We start from the raw sequence: 22,992 nt of genomic DNA, 5'->3' as shown, positions 1-22,992 counted from the left end.
CAGCAGATCATTCTTCACAGACACAAGATCCTTGAATAAGCTTTGATAGCTGGCCTGCGCCGTTTTTCTCAACTCCATCTCCATGTTGTACTGGGCCTGCAAAGCCTTCCCTTTCTCCCGGAAGGTATCTCTCTTCTCCCTCAGCTTGGCAATCTCCTTCTTCAACTCTCCCTCATGCTCCTGATATGAGCGAAGCCTTCCCTCTAGCTCCTCGACCTTCGAGGTCGTCCCTAAAGAGCTAAGGAGAGCCTTCTCAAAAATATCCAAGAGCTTGCCACAAACCCCCGCCGCCTTGAGACTCTCCTCGACCATAGTGGTAAGGTGGCCCCGAACAGACATATCATCCATGCCTATACGAACATGGGGATAGATATTCTTTCGGACAAACTCAATAGCATCCGCCTTAACCTCACCAGAAGCACCAGACTCTAAAGTCTTGCGCTTCTTTGGATCAGGGGAAGGTCGGACAACGGGGAGCGACTGAGGGGGAGCTGAAGAAGAAATTACGATAGGCTTGGAAAGAGTCCCAACGTTCCGAGGAGGAGGAGGAGGAGAGATAACCCTGGCACCACCGGCCCGAGCGCGAGACTTGGCCTTGGCCTCCTGGACTCTTTGGAAAGATTCTTGAGCATTTGTCTTAGCCATTTCTGAAAGAGAAAAACAATAGCTAAAGAATCAAACAAGTCGGAATGATCAGTTGATAAGTCGGAAATTTAAAACAAGAAAAAGCTACCTAGCTGCGCCTGGACAAAGGTCGAAGACCCTTGGAGAAACTTCTTAGTATCCAAATATGGGGCCCTCCCCCACACTTCTCGGAGGAACCCCACAATGGCAGCCTCTACTTCATCCAGGTCATCCAGACCATATTTCTCACAAGGGGAGGCCTCCAGCCAATATAAGGGAAAGCGAAGAGAAGAGTTATCATCCAGAAAAAAGGGGTGGTGACCCTCTACAGCTTGCACTTTGAAAAAATAATTTTTGAAGTCATGGAAGGATTCGTCAAAAAGGGTGAAAATCCTCCGACCTTGTATGGCTCGGAAGGACACCCATTGCTGTTTGTTGTTTAGCCCACTAAAGGGCTTAGTCATGTGGAAAAGAAAAAAGAAAATCCTCAAAGAAGTCGGGAAGTCCAAAGCTTGACTAATAAATTGATAAATTTTCAGAAAACCCCAAGAGTTGGGGTGAAGTTGGGTAGGGGCAACTCGACAGTGGTGCAAAACAGACATTTCAAAATCCGAAAAAGGAAGAAAGACACCCAGACGGGTGATCATACATTCATACATAAAGAAGAAATGAGAAGACGCCTCATTGGCCCTCCCAAAGCAAACCCGGTCTTCTGGACCCGGGACTACCAACTCATACTCCGGCTCGTCATCCTCAGAAACACAAATCCTGTGGTGAGTACGAAGATGAGTAATAAACTCCGCATCAACCAAAGGTTCCTCTCCTAGGACTGTGACATCAACCCATTGAGAAAGAGCCTCTACAGAAGACATTTTCTAAAAACACGACGAAAACCTACAAAGGAAAAAGGAAAAAGAATAAAAAACGAGAGTCCCTAAGGGGATACGAAAGCCTACAACGTCACTTCTCCCTCTCCAAAGAAAATAAAAGCATGCAATCACAAAGCATGTCATAAAAGTAAAACGCTAACCTTTATCCGAAACCGAAGGTTGAAAGAAGCAGAGGTCTCCGAATGCAAGAATGAAGTACGAACAAAGCAAGAAGAAATTTGAACAATTGCAGAAACGAAAAAATGAAAGAGAGGGAAAGTATTTATAAACATACTAAGGGGCATAATGGTAAAAGCGGGGCAGTCATTAATGAGAATGCACCGTTACCAAAGTCTACGCACATCCCTAACGGACACGACACTTGATTAGACGTAACCGTCAGAACCGAAGAGACACGGAAAGTCACGTCGGTTTCAGAAAATCACGTCGGTCCTCCAACAAGTCGACTACGATCCCGAGTAAAATACTAGAACCCAAGTCCTATAAAGATCTTGGGCTCAAGTAGGGGCACTGTTCCTACCCTGGCCCAATAATAAAGGCCCAGGTCCAAATAAAAGGCCTAGTCCAGAGGATTGAGCCTTACTAAACACCAACCTTCACACTTAGAAGTCGGTGTCAAACCCGACTTACTCCCAAGAAGTCGGGACGGAGAATAGTTGGCAGATAAGCACTCATTCAAATGAGTAACTGCCCCTAAAATCTCTCTAACTACTTTAATCAAGCCATATCTTAACCTCCCTAAGATAATGGGACGGTTAACACCCTAAAAATATGGCACTACTCCAACGGTGGTTATTGGCTCACCACTACAAATACACTGACACCCCTCAAGTATCTCTAAGCCCAATACTCTCTAGACCTGCTCACACCCTTGCTAACTTAGGCATCGGAGTGTCTTTGCAGGTACCACCCCCCATTCACTCACGAGCACAAGTCGGAAGGAGGCTCCAACGTGCAAACTAGCTCGGAAGCCACCATCCGCGGACGATTGGGCCAACCAAAGCCATCCATCTTATTAATCTCCGGTTACCCATCGTAACAGATGCTACTCCAACTCTCTCCCTTATATCTTCATCTTTTATTTTTATATATATATATTTCTAAATATTAATAGAAAAACATGACTAAATAATATTGTTAGCAAAAAACAAAAAAAATATATCACTGTTTATTTAAAAAAAATTGTGTCACAAAATTATTTTTCTAAAAAAATTAAACTTATTTAAATAAACATAAATGATGATATATATATATATATATATATATATATATATAATACAATTCTCACACAAGAATTTTTTTATTTTGGATTTAAAACATGAATTATGCACAAGTTTTTTTTTCTTTTTTTTATATCTTATATTTAATTTTTTTCTTTAGGAGACAATAAAATCAAATATTGTGACTTTTTGGCCATATAAATTCTAATATTATATTATAAAATTATTTTTCTCAAAAACTTAAGTTCTTAGGTAAACAAACATGAATAATTACATATATAACAAATTATAATAAACATATAAATTATATTGTAAAGATTTGAACCAAAATAATGTTAATATATGAAATAATATAGTTTTACATCAAACTAAACGGATTATTAATTTCAAAAATAATGAGGAACCAATTTAATAGTGTCTACTATTGCATTTAAATGTTGCTCTGTTCTTCATCAATTAGATATGGTCACTAGATTGATCTTTAAATATGACAAATAATGGTTGATTTAGTGATCAATATGTTAAATTAATAACCGATTTAGTGAAAAAAAAAGTCCTGTTCCTTTATTTATATAAGTAGTCTAAAAACCCTTATTTATGTTCACAAAAAAATAACCCTTATTTATTAGTTGTTGAAGAAAAATAATGGAAGAAACTTTTATGTAAAATTAGGCAAATATTATAAACAAACTTACAATATTAGCTGTGTATGTATCTTAATTGATTTAGTGGACCACTTATTTATTTATGTTATGGACAGAACATAGGCACTAATGTGGCTAACCGTTTCATACTAAACCGTTCATTCATGAGGGGAATGTGTTAGAGAATTGAAAAAATGATATCATGGCCTGGTGAATAGTATTTTTATAAGAGTGATGATCGAAAGCTAGTAAAAAAATAATTACAATATAGAAATATTATATAAAAATTTTATTTTTTTGATAAATAAGTGACATATATTTCTTTATTATTTAGTCTCTTTATTACTTATTATTTTTACTGTATGTTTGGAGTCATTAATGTTCTTTTCAAAATTAATTTCAGTTTTTTTCTAAATGAAATCCCTAACATCTCTTAATCACATTATTATCCATTAAAATGCAATAATTCTTTGCAAAAAATATGGAAATTAAGTTAAAAATTTTTAACAATTTTTACTATACAACTTATATTTTACATATAAATTATTAAAAAAAATAAAATATAAAATATAAACAAAAATTAAAAAATAAAATTTTAAAAATAATTATTAATTCGTCATATTAAAATCAATAAATAAGCATACATATGAATATTAAATAAAAATATTAAAATAATTAAAATCATGACCTATTAGTGCACATATGAGATAATTTGAAAAATACAATAAGACGTATAGTTTAAAATTTGATAATATTAATTATAAAAATTTATTAATTATAAACATCATAGGTATGAAATTATGAATATTATGAGTATAAATTATAGATGTTATTAATATGAAATAATGGATATTATATGTATGAATTTATAGATGTTATGAGTAAATTTATCAATTGAATAAATTAATTTAAGAATTTAATATTTTTTTTAAATTCAACTATGATCAAATTTAAAAACATATGTGTTAACTTTATAGTTACTTATGCAATAATTAAAAAATGATATGTGTATGGACGTAATATCTAATAAATATAAATTTAATTTTTAGATGTTAGTTGTATGTAATTATGGATGTTATGTATATGAATGTATGAATGTTATGTGTATGAACTTAGTTAGTACAACGATGAAGATGACATCATGGTAATTCCTCAAAAACAGAATGAGGCATTAGCTCAGAAGAGGAAATTAGCGAAGCAGAAAGAGAAGGCGCAACAATATAGACCCAAAAATCTCAAAAAAGGTGTGTAAAATAGTTTTAAAATGATTTTTAGCTTTTAGAATATTAGGGGGTTAAGGGGCGTTAGGAAATTGAATATGGTTGAAATTGATATGCAAGTTGTAACTAAGTTTGATGTAGTACGTATTTGGGGGAGTGATGTTGTGGGGTAGGAGTTTGTAGGGTCGGAAGGCATATCTGGAGTCTGTTGTTAATATGGGATAACATGCAATTTAAGATGAATAATTATTACAAAGGAGAAAGATGGTTATGTGTTGAAGGAGTGCTTTTAAAAAATGAGTTCAGCTGTGCATTTTGTTTAGTATATGGTGTTCATACTAGGATGGAGAAATTGGCTGTGTGGGAGAAACTGAACTTTGTAACTGGGTTATGTCAAGATTCGATATGTTATATGTGAAACTTTAATAAGGTCATACAAAATAAAGAGAAGAAAGGTCAGGACAGGTTAATAGTGTCAGCACCAGAATTTAGGTATGGTGTGATTGGCTATCTGATTTTGGGAGGTTGTGGTCTATTCAAAGTTCACTGAAAAAATATTTTGAGAGTTGGATAGGCGGTGCTAATAGAAAAGAGGAGCGTAACAAGTGGCTCTTTCTTACCAGTTATTTGGAATGTGTGGTTAGAAAGGAATGTGCAGATCTTTAATAACAAAGAATCCGGAATAAAAGAGGTGCTTCACAGATCCTTGACCAGTTAGAGGGATTGGTGTAACTTGGATCTCTGTTATTGTTGATGGCAATGACGGAGATAATATTAGGGATTTTTCTTAGGCTTTTTTCTTTATTTTTGACGGTTGTGTCTCTGTTTGAGATTCTATCGCTCCACTTTATTGTGTTGAGCTCTTTTGTTAAAAAAAAATTAGTTTATTACCATACCTCATCAAAGTCAGTGTGGTTTTCTATATTCTCGAAAATTGGTTGACAGACAACAACCTCATCGAATGAGTCCGTTTGTTGTTCAAATTCTTCATCAACACTTTCTACCATAAGTACTGTATTAAGATCGAATTCAAATGTCATACTATTTGCAATGATAAACCGACTTCTTGTAAAATTCTTGCTTGATTGATATTAAATGCCTTAAAGAAAACAAGGAATGAAGTGCAATTAACTAAATTAATATATATTATTGTTACTGTCCATTATTATTATTATTATTATTATTATTATTATTATTATTATTATTATTATTTAATGTATCTTTAAATATAAAAATTAAATTATAAAAAAAAATATTAAATAGTGATTACAAGAATGGCTAATAGTTAGGGGTATGATATTATAATTATTTAATAAGTGAACTGATAAGAATATGATAAATAAAATGATAAAAAAGTAAAATAAAAGATAAAACTATTATTAAGTGATATAAATGAAGTAAATTATGAAAAATTTTAGCTAATTATGGCCAAAAAATTTTTATTACCAAATTTTTGTCTATAATAAATAGTAATTTATATTAAAAAATAATATCTTTTTATAATAAAAAATAAAGACATTATATATAATGCATACTTCTTTAAAAAATTTAGTTATAATAATTATTCTTCACCAAAGAAATATTTTTGAAAAGAGAGAGAAATTTACAACGGCTGAATTTGTTTTCACATAAAAGAAAATTGACAACTAACATGTGCCATGTTATTATTGAATAAAAGAAATTACTTTACTTTTAAGGAGTGGTTTTTTTAATATAATCGAACCAATTGAATTTTTTTTTTAATTTTGCAACAGAATCACTCATTAAATACAAGTTAATGTTTTTTTGTTGAACTACAATATGATACGAGTAAAAAAAAAAAAAAAAATCATTCTGTATCTTTACGGAAAGAGAATTATAGTTAGGGTGAGTACGAATTTTAAGATAAAATTAAAACTGAACCAATTAAATTGTAATTGATTCGGTTTGATTTGAATTTATATTTTTTTTTGTGTATCCAAACTAAATCAAACTGATTAAAAACAGATTAGTTTAATTTGGGTAATTGAGTATTTGATGAAACAGAAATTCATAAAAAAATATAAAAAATAAAATTTTTATCTTAAAAATTTTGTAAGTATAATAAACATGTAATATTAATAGAAATAATATAAACATATTAAACACTAAATACACTAAAAATTAAACACATTAAAATCCAAACATATTAAACGCTAAAGATATTAAAATCCAAATATATTAAAAGATATGCATATTTTTTAAATTTTTATTTTTTATTTAATTAATATATGATCGGATCTACGGATTGGTTCTGATTTCGCACTTCCAGAACCGTTACCCAAACCAATTATTAAAGAGAGTCATTGGTTTGGGTCGGATTGGACCCGATTACCCATTAGTTCTAGAACCAATTTAATTAGTTCGATTCGGGTTCGGACGGGTAATCGGATATCTACGATCCATACTTACCCCTAAATGTAGTCATCTTTATATAAATAACTACTTAAAAAATAACAAAAATAAAAAAAATAAAAAAAATATATATGTAATTGAAATAACACAGTATGACTGCAAATGTAATACTTCTTTGGTATTGTGTCCAATAAATTTTTGGTCAATCCATATACACGTACAAAAATCTAGGGATGCAAATTCCAAATTGAAAAACGAAGATTATATTTATAGAAATGAAGATTTATGATAATCTAATTGAACGTCTAAAATTTAATACCAAAAAAACATTCAAACACCATAATAAGAGAATTTAGTTGTGTCAACAGCAATAACGTCGATGTTGGTAGTTATTTTTAAGTTATAGGAGATAACTAATAATTTTTTTTAACAACATAAATAATAGATCTTAAATTTGACTATTATTAGATATTAACTACTCATGTCACTAATTAAATGTAAGATTAATTTACTTTTTTAATTCCATTTTTTACATTGTTCAACAATATTATTCTCTACTTATATTTTTTCTTATTTTTATCAACGGACAACGGCTCAACCACAAGTGAAATTATGTGGATAAATGATCCATTCAAAAAATTTGGTCTCAATTCACTAATGGGTTAAACTGTCGGTAATATTAAAATAATTATAGGCATGACTTGATCATCAATAATAAAAAATTATTAAAAAAATAATTAAAAAACAATTTATATTTATAAGTCATTGGTAATAAATAAAATTTGTTTTTTATTTAAAAAAATTTGTATTTCCGTTGATAATAATTAAAAATAATTTTTAATTCATGAAATAATTAATTTACCAACATCCGAACAATCGATAAAATTAATTTTTTAATTATTATAATTACATCCATTCATTATAATTTTTAGTAGCATAGTAACTTTATTTTTGGATAAAGCTTTTCTAAAATGGATTCGGTAAAATAATAAAGTAAAAGATTAATTATTTTTAAATAAAGATAATAAGACTCATATATATAAATTATAAATTTAAGAGTGACTAACGTTTCCTTTGATCTCTTTATCAATTTTACTATTAATAAGACTAGAGAAATATTATATAAAGTTATCTTATATAATATATATAACATTTATAATTATATATATATATATATATATATTTATATATAGTATCAATAATTAAATATTTATTATATCTAAAATTATATAATTATTTTAATAATAATAAATAAATATTAAATAAAATAATTTTAGATTACTTGAACTGATTTTTATCATCTCCCATCTCATGCATTATTGCTTCACCATATTTAAATTCTTTGCTTTTCTTTTATGATGTACGGACACTGACACGAACACGGGACACGACACGACACAGGATACGCCGACACGCGAATTTTAAAATTTTACATGACACGGGGACATGCATATATATAAAATATAAAGTATTTTTTAGATAAATTGTAATGATATTTTGATATTTTATTGATATTAAAATATAAAATATAATTTTTAATTTTTTTAATGTTTTATTTTAATTATATCAAGTATTTAAATATTTTTGGTTTTAATAAATAATAATATATACTATATCTAAATTTATTTTAAGAATATATGTTAAGAATAAGACTGGACACGCGGATACGTGATGGTATTTAGGTGTATCCGAAAATTTTTTTTATTAAGACACAGTTAGATACAGCAGACACATGTATCAGACAAGTGTTGGTGAGTGTCATGTCCAATATATGTCTGACACGCGGACACGATAACTCATCGAAGTGTCCGTGCTTCATAGCTTTTCTTCCTTATTTAAGAATGCGAACAAGGACGCCATGCATGGGCCACAGGGAGGTTTTGAATATTGAAAATATCTTAAACTCTCATAAATATATGTTTATAGTTTTTCGGCCGCTATAAATAGAGCTACCAATATACCCGAGTGATTCCAAGATGTTATGAGCAAAGCTTCACATCACACACACCTCAAGCATTTGCATCAAGAAAGATATGGCGTCCAAACCTGGCATTCTCACTGATTGGCCATGGAAACCTCTTGGAAGTTTTAAGGTTTCATCACTTCTTATTATACCTATCTTATGTTTATCATATCATAGTATTATTTAAGCCTCACAAATCATATATAAACCCCATAATAAGTCTTTGAATTCTTTTTCATCTTTTGAGTTTTTTCGTTAGAGATCTTAACATACAAATTTTATGGTGTGGTCGAGTATTATTAAATGGAAGATATTCTTATAAGGGTAGTGCTAGGGAACCAATGGCCTAAGCGTATAATGTGTACAATGGATTAAATTTTTTGTCCATAAATAAAATGAACATCACCTATACTATCCAGAATAACCATCCGGATACCAGAGATAATAAATATCTCATATCATAAAATCACTCATCCCAAAAACTTAAGTTGATTTTGGAGTTCACCAAGGATCGAATCCTTGACCTTTTGAATCTAGAACTCTAATACCATGTCATGAACTCACTCATCCCAAAAGCGTAACTTGACAAGACAATGTAACACTAATAGTCATATCTCTACTACTTCCTAAACCTCTATTGTACACATTGTACGATTAGACTATTGGCTCCCTATACTTTCTCTTCTTTATAAAGACATCTTTATATTAATAAATTAAATAGTTCAGTCAAATATATTCAGTAACGATTTATAATATCATTTTCATCGTGTGTTTTATTATCATGTAGAGATCATGCATTACAATATATTTTATTTTATAAAAAAAACATAATTTTTGTTTGTTTGTTTTGTGATGATATGGAAAGTGGGTGATTTTGACACCATGGATAGCACACAGCACCTACTCTTTCATAACGAAGGATGAAAATGAAAGAGACATTGGATACTTTCTAATATTTCCATATATGATGGTGAGAATGCTCCATGATCAAGCTTGGATCACTCTTTCTCGCCACAGAACCTCCATAGGCAAAACCAGAATCCTTGACAAAGGAATTGAGTTTGAACAAGTTGATCGAGAAAGCAATTGGTTAGTGCAAGTACTATTACATATATATAATTAAATTATATAATTCAGATGTAATTAACCTCATGTGAAATTGGTAGTCGAGAATTGTTAGACTTATTAAATTATTTAACAATTTTTGACTATCAATTTTATATAAAATTAATTGCACATGAGTCTTCACTATATCTAATATATAAGAATGATTCTAGTATGATTATGTTACCATAACTACGGTGATTATAATATTTTAAAAATATTATTAAAATTAAAATAATATTTTTTTATTATTAAACAATATTTTTTAAAAAATATTATTAAAAAAATAACTAAAATATAAAATATAATATTATAAGATCAATATAATTTATTTTTTTATCAACACTTAACTATAAATGTATTTTATAGGTTAATGTTAAAAAAAAGCCCTAAATATTCTAATAGAATGTGTCTATGCTGACTACAATTACTAGTATGTAAACTTTTTTCTTTTATAAAATGAGATATTAAATTAAACTAAACATCCCTATCTATAAAGATAGTTAACATTAGCTTCTTTCTAAAAATTTAGATTACTTTAATACAAACAAATAGAAGAAAATATTATAATTAACTTCACCAAGCCCAAGGAAAAATCATTATAATTTGCCTACATAAAATTATAAGAAATAAGTTAGAAAAATGTTATATATATACTTATTAAAAAAGGCATATTTATTTGAGCATATACTTTTGGATTTGGATCCTCTAAAGTTTGAATTTCACTTTAGAGAGTAAAGTGTGATCTTTCACCATTGATTTCATAGGTGGGACCAAGAATAAATATGAAAGAGAAACTATTTAAGGGTAGAAGATCACATTTTACTCTCTAAAGTGAAATTCAAACTTTAGAGGATCCAAATCCTATACTTTTATATATTTAAATGGTTACAAATAGTGGTTAAATAATTAAGAAAAATTTTCAAACTTTTATCATACTTTATTTAATATATGAGAAAACTTTTTAGTAAAAAAAATGACCATTCAATAGGAGCAATAATGTTAACTATAAAGAACTGTTCTCAATATTCTCTTTACTGCCATGATTTTCAGGTTTTCAGTTTTCCATCGTACCTTTGATCTAACCAGAGTTTTGTTATGCATTTTTTGTTGGGAAAAAAATCCAAAAATAAAAATATATTTTAAGAAAAATAATAATTGGATTTTTTAATAAAAATCATTCTTGATATAAATGAACATGATTATTTAATAATTATTTAATTATTACAATTAAAAATTAATATCATCCAGATTAAAATAGACAAGTAATTAAACATCAAATGGTTCATTTTAAAATAAATATTTTAAAATAGAAGGAATAAGCAATTGAAATTAAAGAATTAAATATAAACGATGGATAAGCAAATGCAATATGAAAAAAAAATTCATTGTTTCACAAGTTCTAGTTTTTTGTTTTTTTTTTTATTAAATATTCTTTTGGCTCCTAATTATTTATCTGAAAAAATTTATTTTTTTATAATTTAAATTTTTTTAATTAGTTTTCAACTATTTAAATAATTAATTTAAGCTGTCTTTCTCTCTTATACTTTAACAGATTATCAATTACAGAAATTACTTAAACTGGTTACTTAAATAATTAAATTTTTTAAATTATAAAAAAAATTTATTTCTAGAAAAAAGATGAAGAGACCAAAAATGACAATTGTTTTCTCTCTCTTTTCTCTTTTAGTATATAAATATGTTTCATTAGTATATAATTTTGGTAATTGTTATGATTTGTCTAACTTACTAAAAAATAATTCTTAAATATTCAAACTTTGGCATAAAATATAATTTTTTAAACTAGCATCCACTACTTAGCTTTAAACACTTTTGATATGAGTGGTGGTCTAATTTAATTGATAACTAAGTTTGTAATATAATATGGTATGATGAAAATGTAATTGTAATTGTTGCAGGGATGATCAGATATTGTTGAATGGGTTATTATTCTACATAGGTTACATGTTGGTTCCAGAAGGTTCTCACCTACCAATATGGAAAACAGATGGTGTTATTATTACAACTCTGTTGCATGCTGGACCTGTTGAGTTTCTTTATTATTGGTTGCATAGGGCACTCCATCACCATTTTCTCTATTCCAGATACCATTCTCATCACCATTCCTCCATTGTCACAGAACCCATCACTTGTATGCTCTTTCTTTTTTATTATTATTATTACTTTTGAAATTTTGCTTCTTTTCACATACTTATATTTTAATTAAATTGAAAGTAAGTCCATCAATCAATGTTTACTAAATAAAACAGGCCATATCAAGTTAATTAGTGCTTAACCAAGTGAAATACTAAGTAGCCAATGAGTACTGGAAAAGTCTAGAAGACAAACAACTTTATTAAATTTTGACCAGCATGTAACCAGTAAAAAAAATGAGTCATTAGATAAAATTTTACATCAATTTCACACCATTAAAATCATTATTGATGGTTGTTTGATGGGTATAAGTCACAAAAATTGCTGGTCTCCTAGCATTTCTTATGAGTAATAGCTCAAATGGTATAGTCTCCCCATACTCAATTAAGAGATTGCGAGTTTGAGTCTGCTATCTTTAATAAAAAAAAAAATGAAATACTAATTAAGCTTTTGCCACTTCAATTGTATACACCTAATAAGGAAAAATATTAGGAGCCATTAAAATTGAAAAATATTAGGGATTGTTAAAATTTATTATTTTTTATTATTATTTTGTTATTAATTTATTTTTTTAGTTTAATTAATAGTAATTCACAACATATTTTATCTTATACTTTTAAATATTAATAGTTAATTAATAAAAAAATAATAAATTTTGATAGTGCTATAATATTTTTTCACCCAACAATTTACTATACATCATGTACGCATATCTAAAAATAATTATAATTTAAGAAATATAGATAGGATAAGATTTTTATATTTACAAAATAGCAGGAAAAAAAATTCCTATTTTGATCTTTAATTTACACTTTACCAAATTTTTATATTTTCCTCTTTCTCAAAAACAGATTTTTTAATTTCAAATTAATTGTCTGTTTTAGATTTTTAATTCATTAAAAAATTAATATATTTAAATAAAAAATGTTTAAATAACTAAACATGTCAATTTTCAATAAATTTAAAATATAAAAAAACTCTAAACTCATAATTAACAAGATATCTTTATTATATAAAGATAATATTATAAATAATTAAAAGATTGAGTTAAAGATGTTAAACCATCTAAACGGTTGATACTATGATTTTCACATAACAATATGATTGTGATGAATGGTTGTTGTTGCAGCTGTGATCCATCCATTTGCAGAACACATAGCATATTTTGTGTTATTTGCAATTCCACTTTACACAACAGTGATTACAAGGACAGCTTCCATTGCATCCTTCGCTGGCTATTTGGCCTACATTGACTTTATGAACAATATGGGTCATTGCAACTTTGAGTTCATTCCAACCACCCTTTTCTCCTTCTTTCCCTTCCTCAAATTTCTCATCTATACTCCCTCGTAAGTTCTCTCTTCTCTTCTTACTAATTATTTCTTATTATTATTAAGTTCATTATTATTATTTGTAGCTTTCATTCGACTATTCCATTTAGATCATTGAAAGCGATTTATATTATACTTTCTGTCTTTGAAAGAAGACAATGACTTATTTGTACAATGTGTATAATGAGTTATATGAGTTATAAAATGAACATTCTATATTATTTAGAATAACTATTCGAGTACTAGGGATAATAAATATCTTCTCAAGAGTTTAAACTGATTTTTGGGTTTACCAATGATCGAACTCTTGACTTTTTGGATCTAAAACTCTAATACCATGTCATGATACTACTCATCCCAAAAGCTTCAACTGATGGGAAAAAATAACACTAATAGTTATATCTCTAATACTCCATATACCTTAATTGTACACATTATATAAATATTCCATTGGCTCCTCATACTTTTTCATAGAAAAATTAATCATAATAAATACATTCATCTTTCATCATGATTGTGTCACTCTTAGAAAACAGCAAATTATCTATGGATTTTAGTCTTTACTTGTCATAAAATTATTTTTTCAAAAGTTTAAGTTATATAAAAGACACATAAATAATTACATCTCTAATATATTCTCTTACATTAATTTTTTTTTATTAATTTTTTACATAGATTTTATTTTCCTTTTTATTTGTCTTTTGTTGGGTTTTTTTTGTTGTGTATGTTACTAAGGATTGAACTTTATATTTTTAAGTAATAGAAATTTGATATTATGTTATAAAATTATTTTTTAAAATTTAAATTGATAAAAAATACATAAATAATTATATCTCTAATATTATTGACAGATTCTTTTATTACTATTTTGTTCAATGTCAAAAGATCCGTCGGTAAAATCCATGCATATTTACATGAAATAATATATTTAATTTAAAAACCAAATTGAAGTTCAAATTTAAATTTGATAATTAAAATTAAATAATATATATCCTAAATAGTAACTAATATTAAATAAAAAAATTAAACTTTTGGTGACATTTACATTTTTTGAAGGATTTATATTTATATGAATATTTCTTTATAATAATTTTAAATAATAAGTAGTTGAGTGAAACTAATTAATACTATATATTATAACATTTTTTGGGGGATAAGATATGTACGAGGGACCAGTTATATAGATAGAGATGCATCCATGCAATTTAGGGATTCCATCTTGGTACGTAGCTAGTAGCCAGTGGTCATCACTAGTATTGTTTATATAATATGGACACATTAAACTGCGGTGGGTACTCCCATGAAGATATTATAATTGTCTTCATGTGATGATTTTTTTTTTTGACCTTTAGATGATGAAGTGTAGGGTTAGATTTTGATATATTATAAAAGTGTTGTTTTTATTTGAAGTGTGGCCAAATCAATAAATCACACTTTTATACAAAGCATCTTCATAAAAAGATGTTTTTACATCTTCATTTGAGTAGCTCCCTTAAACTGCATCAAGCCCAACATTCCAATAAATTATGTGACCAATTTGGATGACTTTTCCTCTTTTATAGGTTTCTGTTACTATCATCAAAGAGCGTTGTAACTCAATTAATGATTTTTGGTGTTGCGGATGAGTATTATTAATTGCAGTTTCCTTTTAGGGTAAATTGAAAAAAAAAAAGAGAAATAAAATGAGAAAGAGATGTATTATGCTGTCAACTAATAAGAACAATGGTAAATTCTGAGTGAAAATTTTATTATTAAATAGCGAAAACTCATATACACAGTTCATAATTAAAAATAATTAAATATAAATTTCACTTTATTATATATATATATATATATATATATATATATATATATATAAGAAATATTAAGAGACCATAATAATTTATTATTTATTATTTAATTATTTATTTAATTTTTTTAATTTATTAATTTAATAATATATTTTATTTCATATTTTTAAATATTAATAATTAATTAATGACCAAAAATAATAAAATTTGATAATCCTCTAGTATTCCTATATATATATATATATATTTTCACACATTAGGAGAGTAGGAAAGAAAAGGTTAAATAAATAAATTATAGAAGATTAAAATCATATTTTATAATATTAATTTAATTTTATTTGTTTTAAAATAACTATCTTTTATTTTTTTTAATAAATCTAAAAATAAAAAAACACTTATTTTAAAATAAAAAGAGTATAAATATTAATAATATTTCCTCTAACTAAAAATTATCTAAACATATAAATATGACACAGCCAAACTGCATATTAATATCTATAAAAATATATTATTAATAATAATTAAATAAAAATCATGTATATTATTTACCCCGAGGTGGTTGTACATCGGTGCATATCGCTAGATAATTAATAAGTAATGCTACACATTTAAATTTTTTTATAAATTAAGTCTAATAAAATTTGGAATAATATTATTTTTATTATGTTAGACTAATTTTATTAGATTTGATTAATAAAAAAATTTAAATGTATAGTATTATTTTTAATTATATAAGTGTTAGATATATTTTTTTATAATAATAATTATGTATAACTTTGCATGCATTATTGCATTAAATACTTATCATTCTATTGATAGTTCCATATATACTGAAACCACCTGAACTGGGAAGACATATGTGATTGAATAATTTAGATAACGTAATATATCTGATAACGATCTTTTAAATAATAATGAAAAAAGGTGCTTTTGAACTCAAATAAACATTTACACACATTAATTATACGTGCGTGTATATATATATTAATAATAATGACATGTATGATGTATCCGTATTTCTTCGGTTGTCTACTCCTCCCTGGACCCGGTCAATCTTTTAAGTATACTTTGAATAAGAATTTTCTCTAACATCCATTGAATAAGCTAAGAAATTGAACTATATATATATAAGATAAGACAAGAGAAGGTTACAGAGGATAAGATCTAACCCTGCTAAAAAAACAAATTTAAACAAAACAAATCAATTTATTTTTTTAATCTCACTCTTAGTAAAAAATAAATTTATTTAGAATAAAAATAATATAAATAAAAATAATTTATTTATATATAATTAAAAAATAATTAAATAATTAAAGTTATATTATTAAAAAAATTAAAATTTATTTTAAAGTTAATAAAATTTAATTAATTAATTAAAGAAATTTAATATATTAGAAATAAAAAAGGATAATTTATATTTTATTGTATATATACTATATTTTTTTAATTTATCTATTAGTCATTTTACAAGTATTTCAAGTATTCTATAATAAGTAATAATTTTTAAAAATAAAATTAAAAAAATAAATTTACTTAAAATGAAAGTAATGTGATTACGAATAATTTATTTAGAGATGGTTAAAAATAATAGAATAATTATGCAGAGTAAAAAAATTGATATTATTAAAGGATAAAATTAATTTTTTTTCAAAGTTGAAAACAAAGTTTATTTAAATTAAATATTAAAAAAGTTCGGTATATTAAAGACAAAACGTATAATCTATATTTTATTGTATATGTATCATACTTTTTTTTTATTTTTTAAAAATTTATCTACTAGTCATTCTACAAGCATTCTATAATGAGTAAAGAACTTAAATTTATAATGTAATTTCTTTTATTAAAATTCATTTTTATTTTATTTAATAATTTGATAATTCTTTTAAGAGTATTGTATTATTTTTGTCCTTAATATTTTTATCCTATATAAGACAACTTTGTTAACAAATCACTAACAACATAATAACATTGAGACAATTTTAAAACATTGAAGATTAAAATAGAATGATTTAAATATTATGAGCAATTTTAAAACTTACTCTAAATATTAGAGATAAAATAATACTTTACTCTAATATGTTATGTTGTACATTTTGTGATTTTGTATTTGAGTCCCCTCACTCTCATTTTGAATCTTTTTGAGGGTTTGAGCTATGAAAAAAAACTCTGCTCTCATTAGTGAAATAATAATTAAAAGTAGGTTTAATTATTATGTTGGTCTCTATAGTTTCGTGAAATTTTTAATTAGGTCTCTATATTTTTTTCTTTTTAATTGAGTCCCTACACTAAATTTTTTTTTCAATTAAGTCCTTCTTAGTAGTAATTGGCTTAATTTTATAGGGACCCAACTAAAAAAAAAAAGAATTGGTATAGGGACCTAAATAAAAGAAAAAAAATGTAGGGACCCAATTAAAAAAAAATTGGTGCAAGGACTCAATAAAAAGAAAAAAATTATAGGGACCTAATTGAAAATTTCGCAAAACTATATGGACCAAAAGAGTAATTAAACCTTAAAAATATTTCATTAATAATAATCGAAAAATTTTTCCCCTTAACCTTTGAAGTCAATTTTGGGTTTTTAGATCAAATCTAATTAAGAACCTTGTATTATTTTTAAGGTTTAATTATTTTGTTGATCCCTATAGTTTCGTGAAATGTACAATTAGATTTTTATATATATATTTTTTAATTGAGTCCCTACACTAATTTTTTTTTTCAATTAAGTCCCTCTTAGTAGTAATTGACTTAATTTTATAGGGACCCAACTAAAAAAAAAAGAATTGGTATAGGGACCTAAATAAAAGAAAAAAAATGTAGGGACCCAATTAAAAAAAATTTTGGTGCAAGGACTCAATTAAAAAAAAAGTATAGGGATCTAATTGCAAATTTTGCGAAACTATAGGGACCAACAGAGTAATTAAACCTATTTTTAAAGAATACTTACATTTACTTTTTAATTTTGTACATGCACTAACTAATATAATTTGCAATATATATGGCAGGTTCCACTCATTGCACCACACACAATTCAGAACTAATTACTCACTTTTCATGCCAATTTATGATTACGTGTATGGAACAATGGACAAGAGTTCAGACAAAACATATGAAATGTCACTGAAGAGAGAAGAAGGTTCAGTAGATGTGGTGCACCTAACACACCTTACAACCCCAGAATCAATATATTATCTTAGGTTGGGGTTTTCTTCATTAGCATCCACACCACAATCTTCAAAATGGTACCTCTATTTGCTGTGGCCACTCACACTTTGGACTTCTTTCATGACTTGGTTTTATGGCAAAACATTTGTTTTGGAGAGGAACAATTTCAAAATGCTCAATTTGCAATCTTGGGTTATACCAAGATTCCATGTTCAAGTAAGATTTCTTTAGTTATATATAGTTTTGGTTTTTTATTGCGAAAAAGTTTTAAATCCTTGTAAATTTGGTAAATTTTGGTTTCGGTAATGCTCAGAAAAAAAAAAACCAAAACTTGTCTTATTTAGCATTTATTAATTATAGCGACATGAATAAAAACATAAAATATTTATAGTAGATAACCCAAAAAAAAAAATTTACAAGGACTGTTTTTTTTTATTATTATTTTGTTTCTAATAAAGGGGGAAAGTGAGGTAAGTATTTGGTTGAAAGGTTGAATTCGGTGAAAATTGGAAAAACATTACTCTTAAAATTTATTCAGAAATATTAACATCTATTTTTAGCTCTAGTTATCAAATAATGAAGAATATATTTGGTCTTTTGAACCAGGCAAGTATATATACCTTTTATTTTTTGTGTGTATGTGTTTTATATATATATATATATATATATGCTAATTAAGATATACTATTGTCAGTCTAATGAGAATATGAGATGGTTAAATCAAATGCTAATTAAACATATTTGTAAAAGGATCATTTTTACATGATTAACAAAAGCCTGCTTCTTTGGTATATCATCACTTCTCAACATTTTCTCAGATGGCATTTGTTTCCCCTCCCCATACAGAGGTTTTAGATTTGAGTCTAATGATCAAATTAGTCCTTAAGATTGTGTTTGTTTTGAGGTAGTGAGACAGAGACTGAAAAATTGAGATTCAATATTATGTTTGTTAGTTTAAAGACTGGTATTAAAATTTCTATCTCTATCTCTAAAATTTCAGTACCTCCAAAAAGTAGGGACACAGGGGACTGAAATTTTTAGAGATGGAGACTGAAACTTTAATAACATTTTATACCTAAAATACTTTTATTTTAATTAATTAATTCTAATTTTATACTTTGTGCAAATTAAATTAAAGTTTCATTTTTGTTTCAATTCCTGTCTCCCATTTTGCACCAAACAGAATACTGAAATTTATTTTAATCCATGTCTCTTAGTCTTTGTCTCTCAGTCTCAGTCTTTCCGTCTCTGTTTCTCCACCAAACGCTACCTAAAAGATATATCATTCTTCAAATTTGTCCCTAAAAAAATTTATTAATCAAATTAGTCTTTCAAAGATTATAAATTAATCTTTTTTATCCTTCTATCACTCAATTAATAATTTCCATCAACGATTGATGATATAAAACGTTAACTGATAGCATATATGTCACCTAACATGTCTAATTGAACGCTAAACAAATATATTTATGAAAATATATCAATTTAGTCAATTTTTCTAATTATATAAACTCTAATCCTAATATAACCTAACGACACTAGATTGATAACTTTTGATAAATATATTTGTTCAACGTCTAATTAGATAGGCTAGGTGTTATGTGTGATGTGAGTTAACATTTCATGTCATTAATCGTTTACTAAAACTATTAACTGAGTGACTGAAGGACGAAAATGATTAATTTATAATCTTTGAAAAATTAATTTGATTGATAAAATCTTTTAAGGACGAATTTAAAAAACAAGTCATCTTTTAGTGACTAATTTAACTATTGACCTGATCTTTTGAGTATTTCCTAATGTATGTGACCCAAAAAAATAAAGGTTTAATTACTCTGTTGGTCCCTATAGTTTCGCAAAATTTTCAATTAGGTCCCTATACAGTTTTTTCCTTTTAATTGAGTCCTTGTGCCAAATTTTTTTTAATTGGATCCCTACACTTTTTTTATCCTTTTTATTTAGGTCCTTATACCAATTCTTTTTTTTTTTTAGTTTGGTCCCTATAAAATTAAGCCAATTACTACTAAGAGGGACTTAATTGAAAAAAAAATTAGTGCAGGGACCCAATTAAAAAGAAAAAAAAGTATAGGAACCTAATTGAAAATTTCACGAAATTATAGGGACCAACAGAGTAATTAAACCAAAAATAAATAAATTTAATAGTTTGTTATATACTTTGAATGTATTGGATGATGCAGGGAGATAAGCTTAATAAACTTGGTGAGGTTTACATAAAGAGCTATCCGCAGCTTAAGATAAAGATTGTTGATGGAAGTAGCTTAGTTGTGGCTATTGTTCTTAATAACATTCCCAAAGAAACAACTCAAGTCCTTCTTTCTGGTAAACTTACCAAGATTTCATATGCTATTGTCAATGCTTTATGTGAAAGGGGTACCAAGGTACGTTACATTATTACTTTGATTTTTGCAATAATCTTGTTATTATAATCAATATATATTCATATTCAACGTGCATTTAAAAAACAAGTTGAATTCCTTCATTGCTATCCCATGCAATTCTTTTCAGGTTACAACAATGTACAAGGATGATTATGATAATCTTCAATCAAAGCTCTGCTCTGAGTCCAAAAAGAATTTGGTTTTCCCAGGATCCTACACTGCAGAGGTACATGAAAAAAAAAATCAAGGTTTAATTATTCCGTCGGTCTTCATAATTCTATCGAAATTTTTAGTTAAGTGCTTATACTTTTTTTCTTTTCAATTAGGTCCTTATATCATATCAGATTTTGTAATTAAATCATTGTCGTGACAAAAACATTGGAATTAACGGAATATTTCGTTAAATAAAATGAATATGCCTAACAATTGATTGAATATTCTATTTTGATTAATAGAATATTCAGTTGATTTCAATGTTTTTGTGACGGCAGCAACTTAATTACAAAATCTGATACGGTATAGGAATCCAATTGAAAAGACAAAAAAAAGTATAAGGATCTAATTAAAAATGCCATAAAATCATAGAAATTAGTGGAGTAATTAAAACAAAAATCAATTAATTCCATGAGAAACGAAAATTAAATTAAAATGTATTATGAAAATAATGTATCTGATTTTAAATTTAATTTCCAGATATGGTTAGTAGGAGATCAAATTAACGAGGCTGAACAGAAGAAGGCACCAAAAGGAACATTGTTCATACCTTTTACACAATTTCCTCCAAAGAAACTTCGCAAAGATTGTTTCTATCATACCACACCATCCATGCTGGCTCCCTCTTCTTTAGTTAACGTACATTCCTGTGAGGTAAGTCTTGTAATAACTTTTAAGGTTTAGCTAACATTTATTTGTTCTTATGACATAATATGCTATTTTTTTTTTTATTATACCAAAGATAAGAGACTCGAACCCGCAACCTCTTAATTGAGTATGAGAAGACTATGTCATTTGAGCTATTACTCATTGGCAATATAATATGCTAGTTAGTTAAATCGAATCCGTTATTTGATATTCAAAAATGGTATTTTCATATTAAAAATCAGCTATCAAATTAATTATCATATATTTATATATAAATATATATGGTTTAATCTATTTTTAATATATGTTTTATATTTTAATATATATTTTATATGATTAGCTAATTCAGCGACTAATTTAGTTATTTTTCATTTATATTTTGACTATAAAAAATGCTCTACAAAAACAAAAAATCTATCACTGTACATATTTCTTTAATAATGAATAAAGTTGGAAAAGTCTACGGGGCCAGCAGTTTTATTGAATATTGGCAAGCATGTAACCAGCAGAAGAAGGTGAGCCATTGGATGAAATTTCACACCAATCTCACACCATCAAATCATTATTGATGGCTAGTTGATGGCTAACAATCACAAAAATTGCTGGCCCCTAGCATTGCTCAATAAAGTTATCAATCAGGCAATGTTGTATTTTTAAACTTTTATTATATTTTAAATATAAATATAAATTTATTTTGATTATATTATTTTTTAAATTTGATTATAAATATGAACCAAGTTAGAATATATTATTTATCGGTAACTAAATTTCAAAATTCAATTGCAGAATTGGTTGCCAAGAAGGGTGATGAGTGCATGGCGTATTGCAGGGATATTGCATGCTTTAGAAGAATGGAATGTTAATGAGTGTGGAGATGCTATGTTTAGCATTGAGAAAATATGGCAAGCAAGTATTCATCATGGGTTTAGGCCATTGAAAATAAATCCTCTTATTAAAGCTTAAATAATTAATAATTAATATTTTTTATGTGACTATATTAAATATTATTTCAGTTATTAAGTTTATTTGTTTATGATATTTAAAGATATAAAATTAATATTATAAAAATTGTATTAATTATACATTTTACCTAAATTATCATAAATTATTTGTGTTAGTAGTTATATCTTACAATTTATGTAATGTATAATTTCTATGAATTAATAAGAACGTAAAAAATTAATTCTAATTGAGCATTCATTGTGTTAATCTATATATGCATGCATAGAAAATATGAAATTATTATTATAAATAAAT

General features: G+C 26.8%; 1 protein-coding gene across 1 annotated transcript; it reads left to right on the top strand.

The window, feature by feature from the left end:
• The first annotated feature begins 8,961 nt into the window (after nt 1-8,961).
• LOC130961168 (very-long-chain aldehyde decarbonylase CER1-like) lies at nt 8,962-22,728 on the top strand. The gene is made up of 9 exons (XM_057886902.1): nt 8,962-9,064; nt 9,800-10,023; nt 11,958-12,190; nt 13,322-13,541; nt 18,316-18,691; nt 20,674-20,874; nt 21,002-21,100; nt 21,568-21,741; nt 22,522-22,728. The coding sequence occupies exons 1-9, from the start codon at nt 9,005-9,007 to the stop codon at nt 22,696-22,698; spliced, it is 1,764 nt and encodes a 587-aa protein (XP_057742885.1). The 5' UTR covers nt 8,962-9,004; the 3' UTR covers nt 22,699-22,728.
• Nucleotides 22,729-22,992: the final 264 nt, after the last annotated feature.

The sequence above is a fragment of the Arachis stenosperma genome, chromosome 2 (genome assembly GCF_014773155.1).
Source record: "Arachis stenosperma cultivar V10309 chromosome 2, arast.V10309.gnm1.PFL2, whole genome shotgun sequence".
NCBI lineage: Eukaryota > Viridiplantae > Streptophyta > Magnoliopsida > Fabales > Fabaceae > Arachis > Arachis stenosperma.
The sequence above is the reverse complement of the archived record's forward strand: the minus strand, read 5'-3'. Positions and strand labels throughout refer to the sequence as shown.

Coding starts and splice junctions, on each gene's coding strand:
- LOC130961168 (XM_057886902.1), top strand. CDS start 9,005: ATGGCGTCCAAACCTGGCATTCTCACTGATTGGCCATGGAAACCTCTT. Junction 18,692..20,673: donor TACCAAGATTCCATGTTCAA/GTAAGATTTCTT, acceptor TGGATGATGCAG/GGAGATAAGCTTAATAAACT. Junction 20,875..21,001: donor TATGTGAAAGGGGTACCAAG/GTACGTTACATT, acceptor AATTCTTTTCAG/GTTACAACAATGTACAAGGA.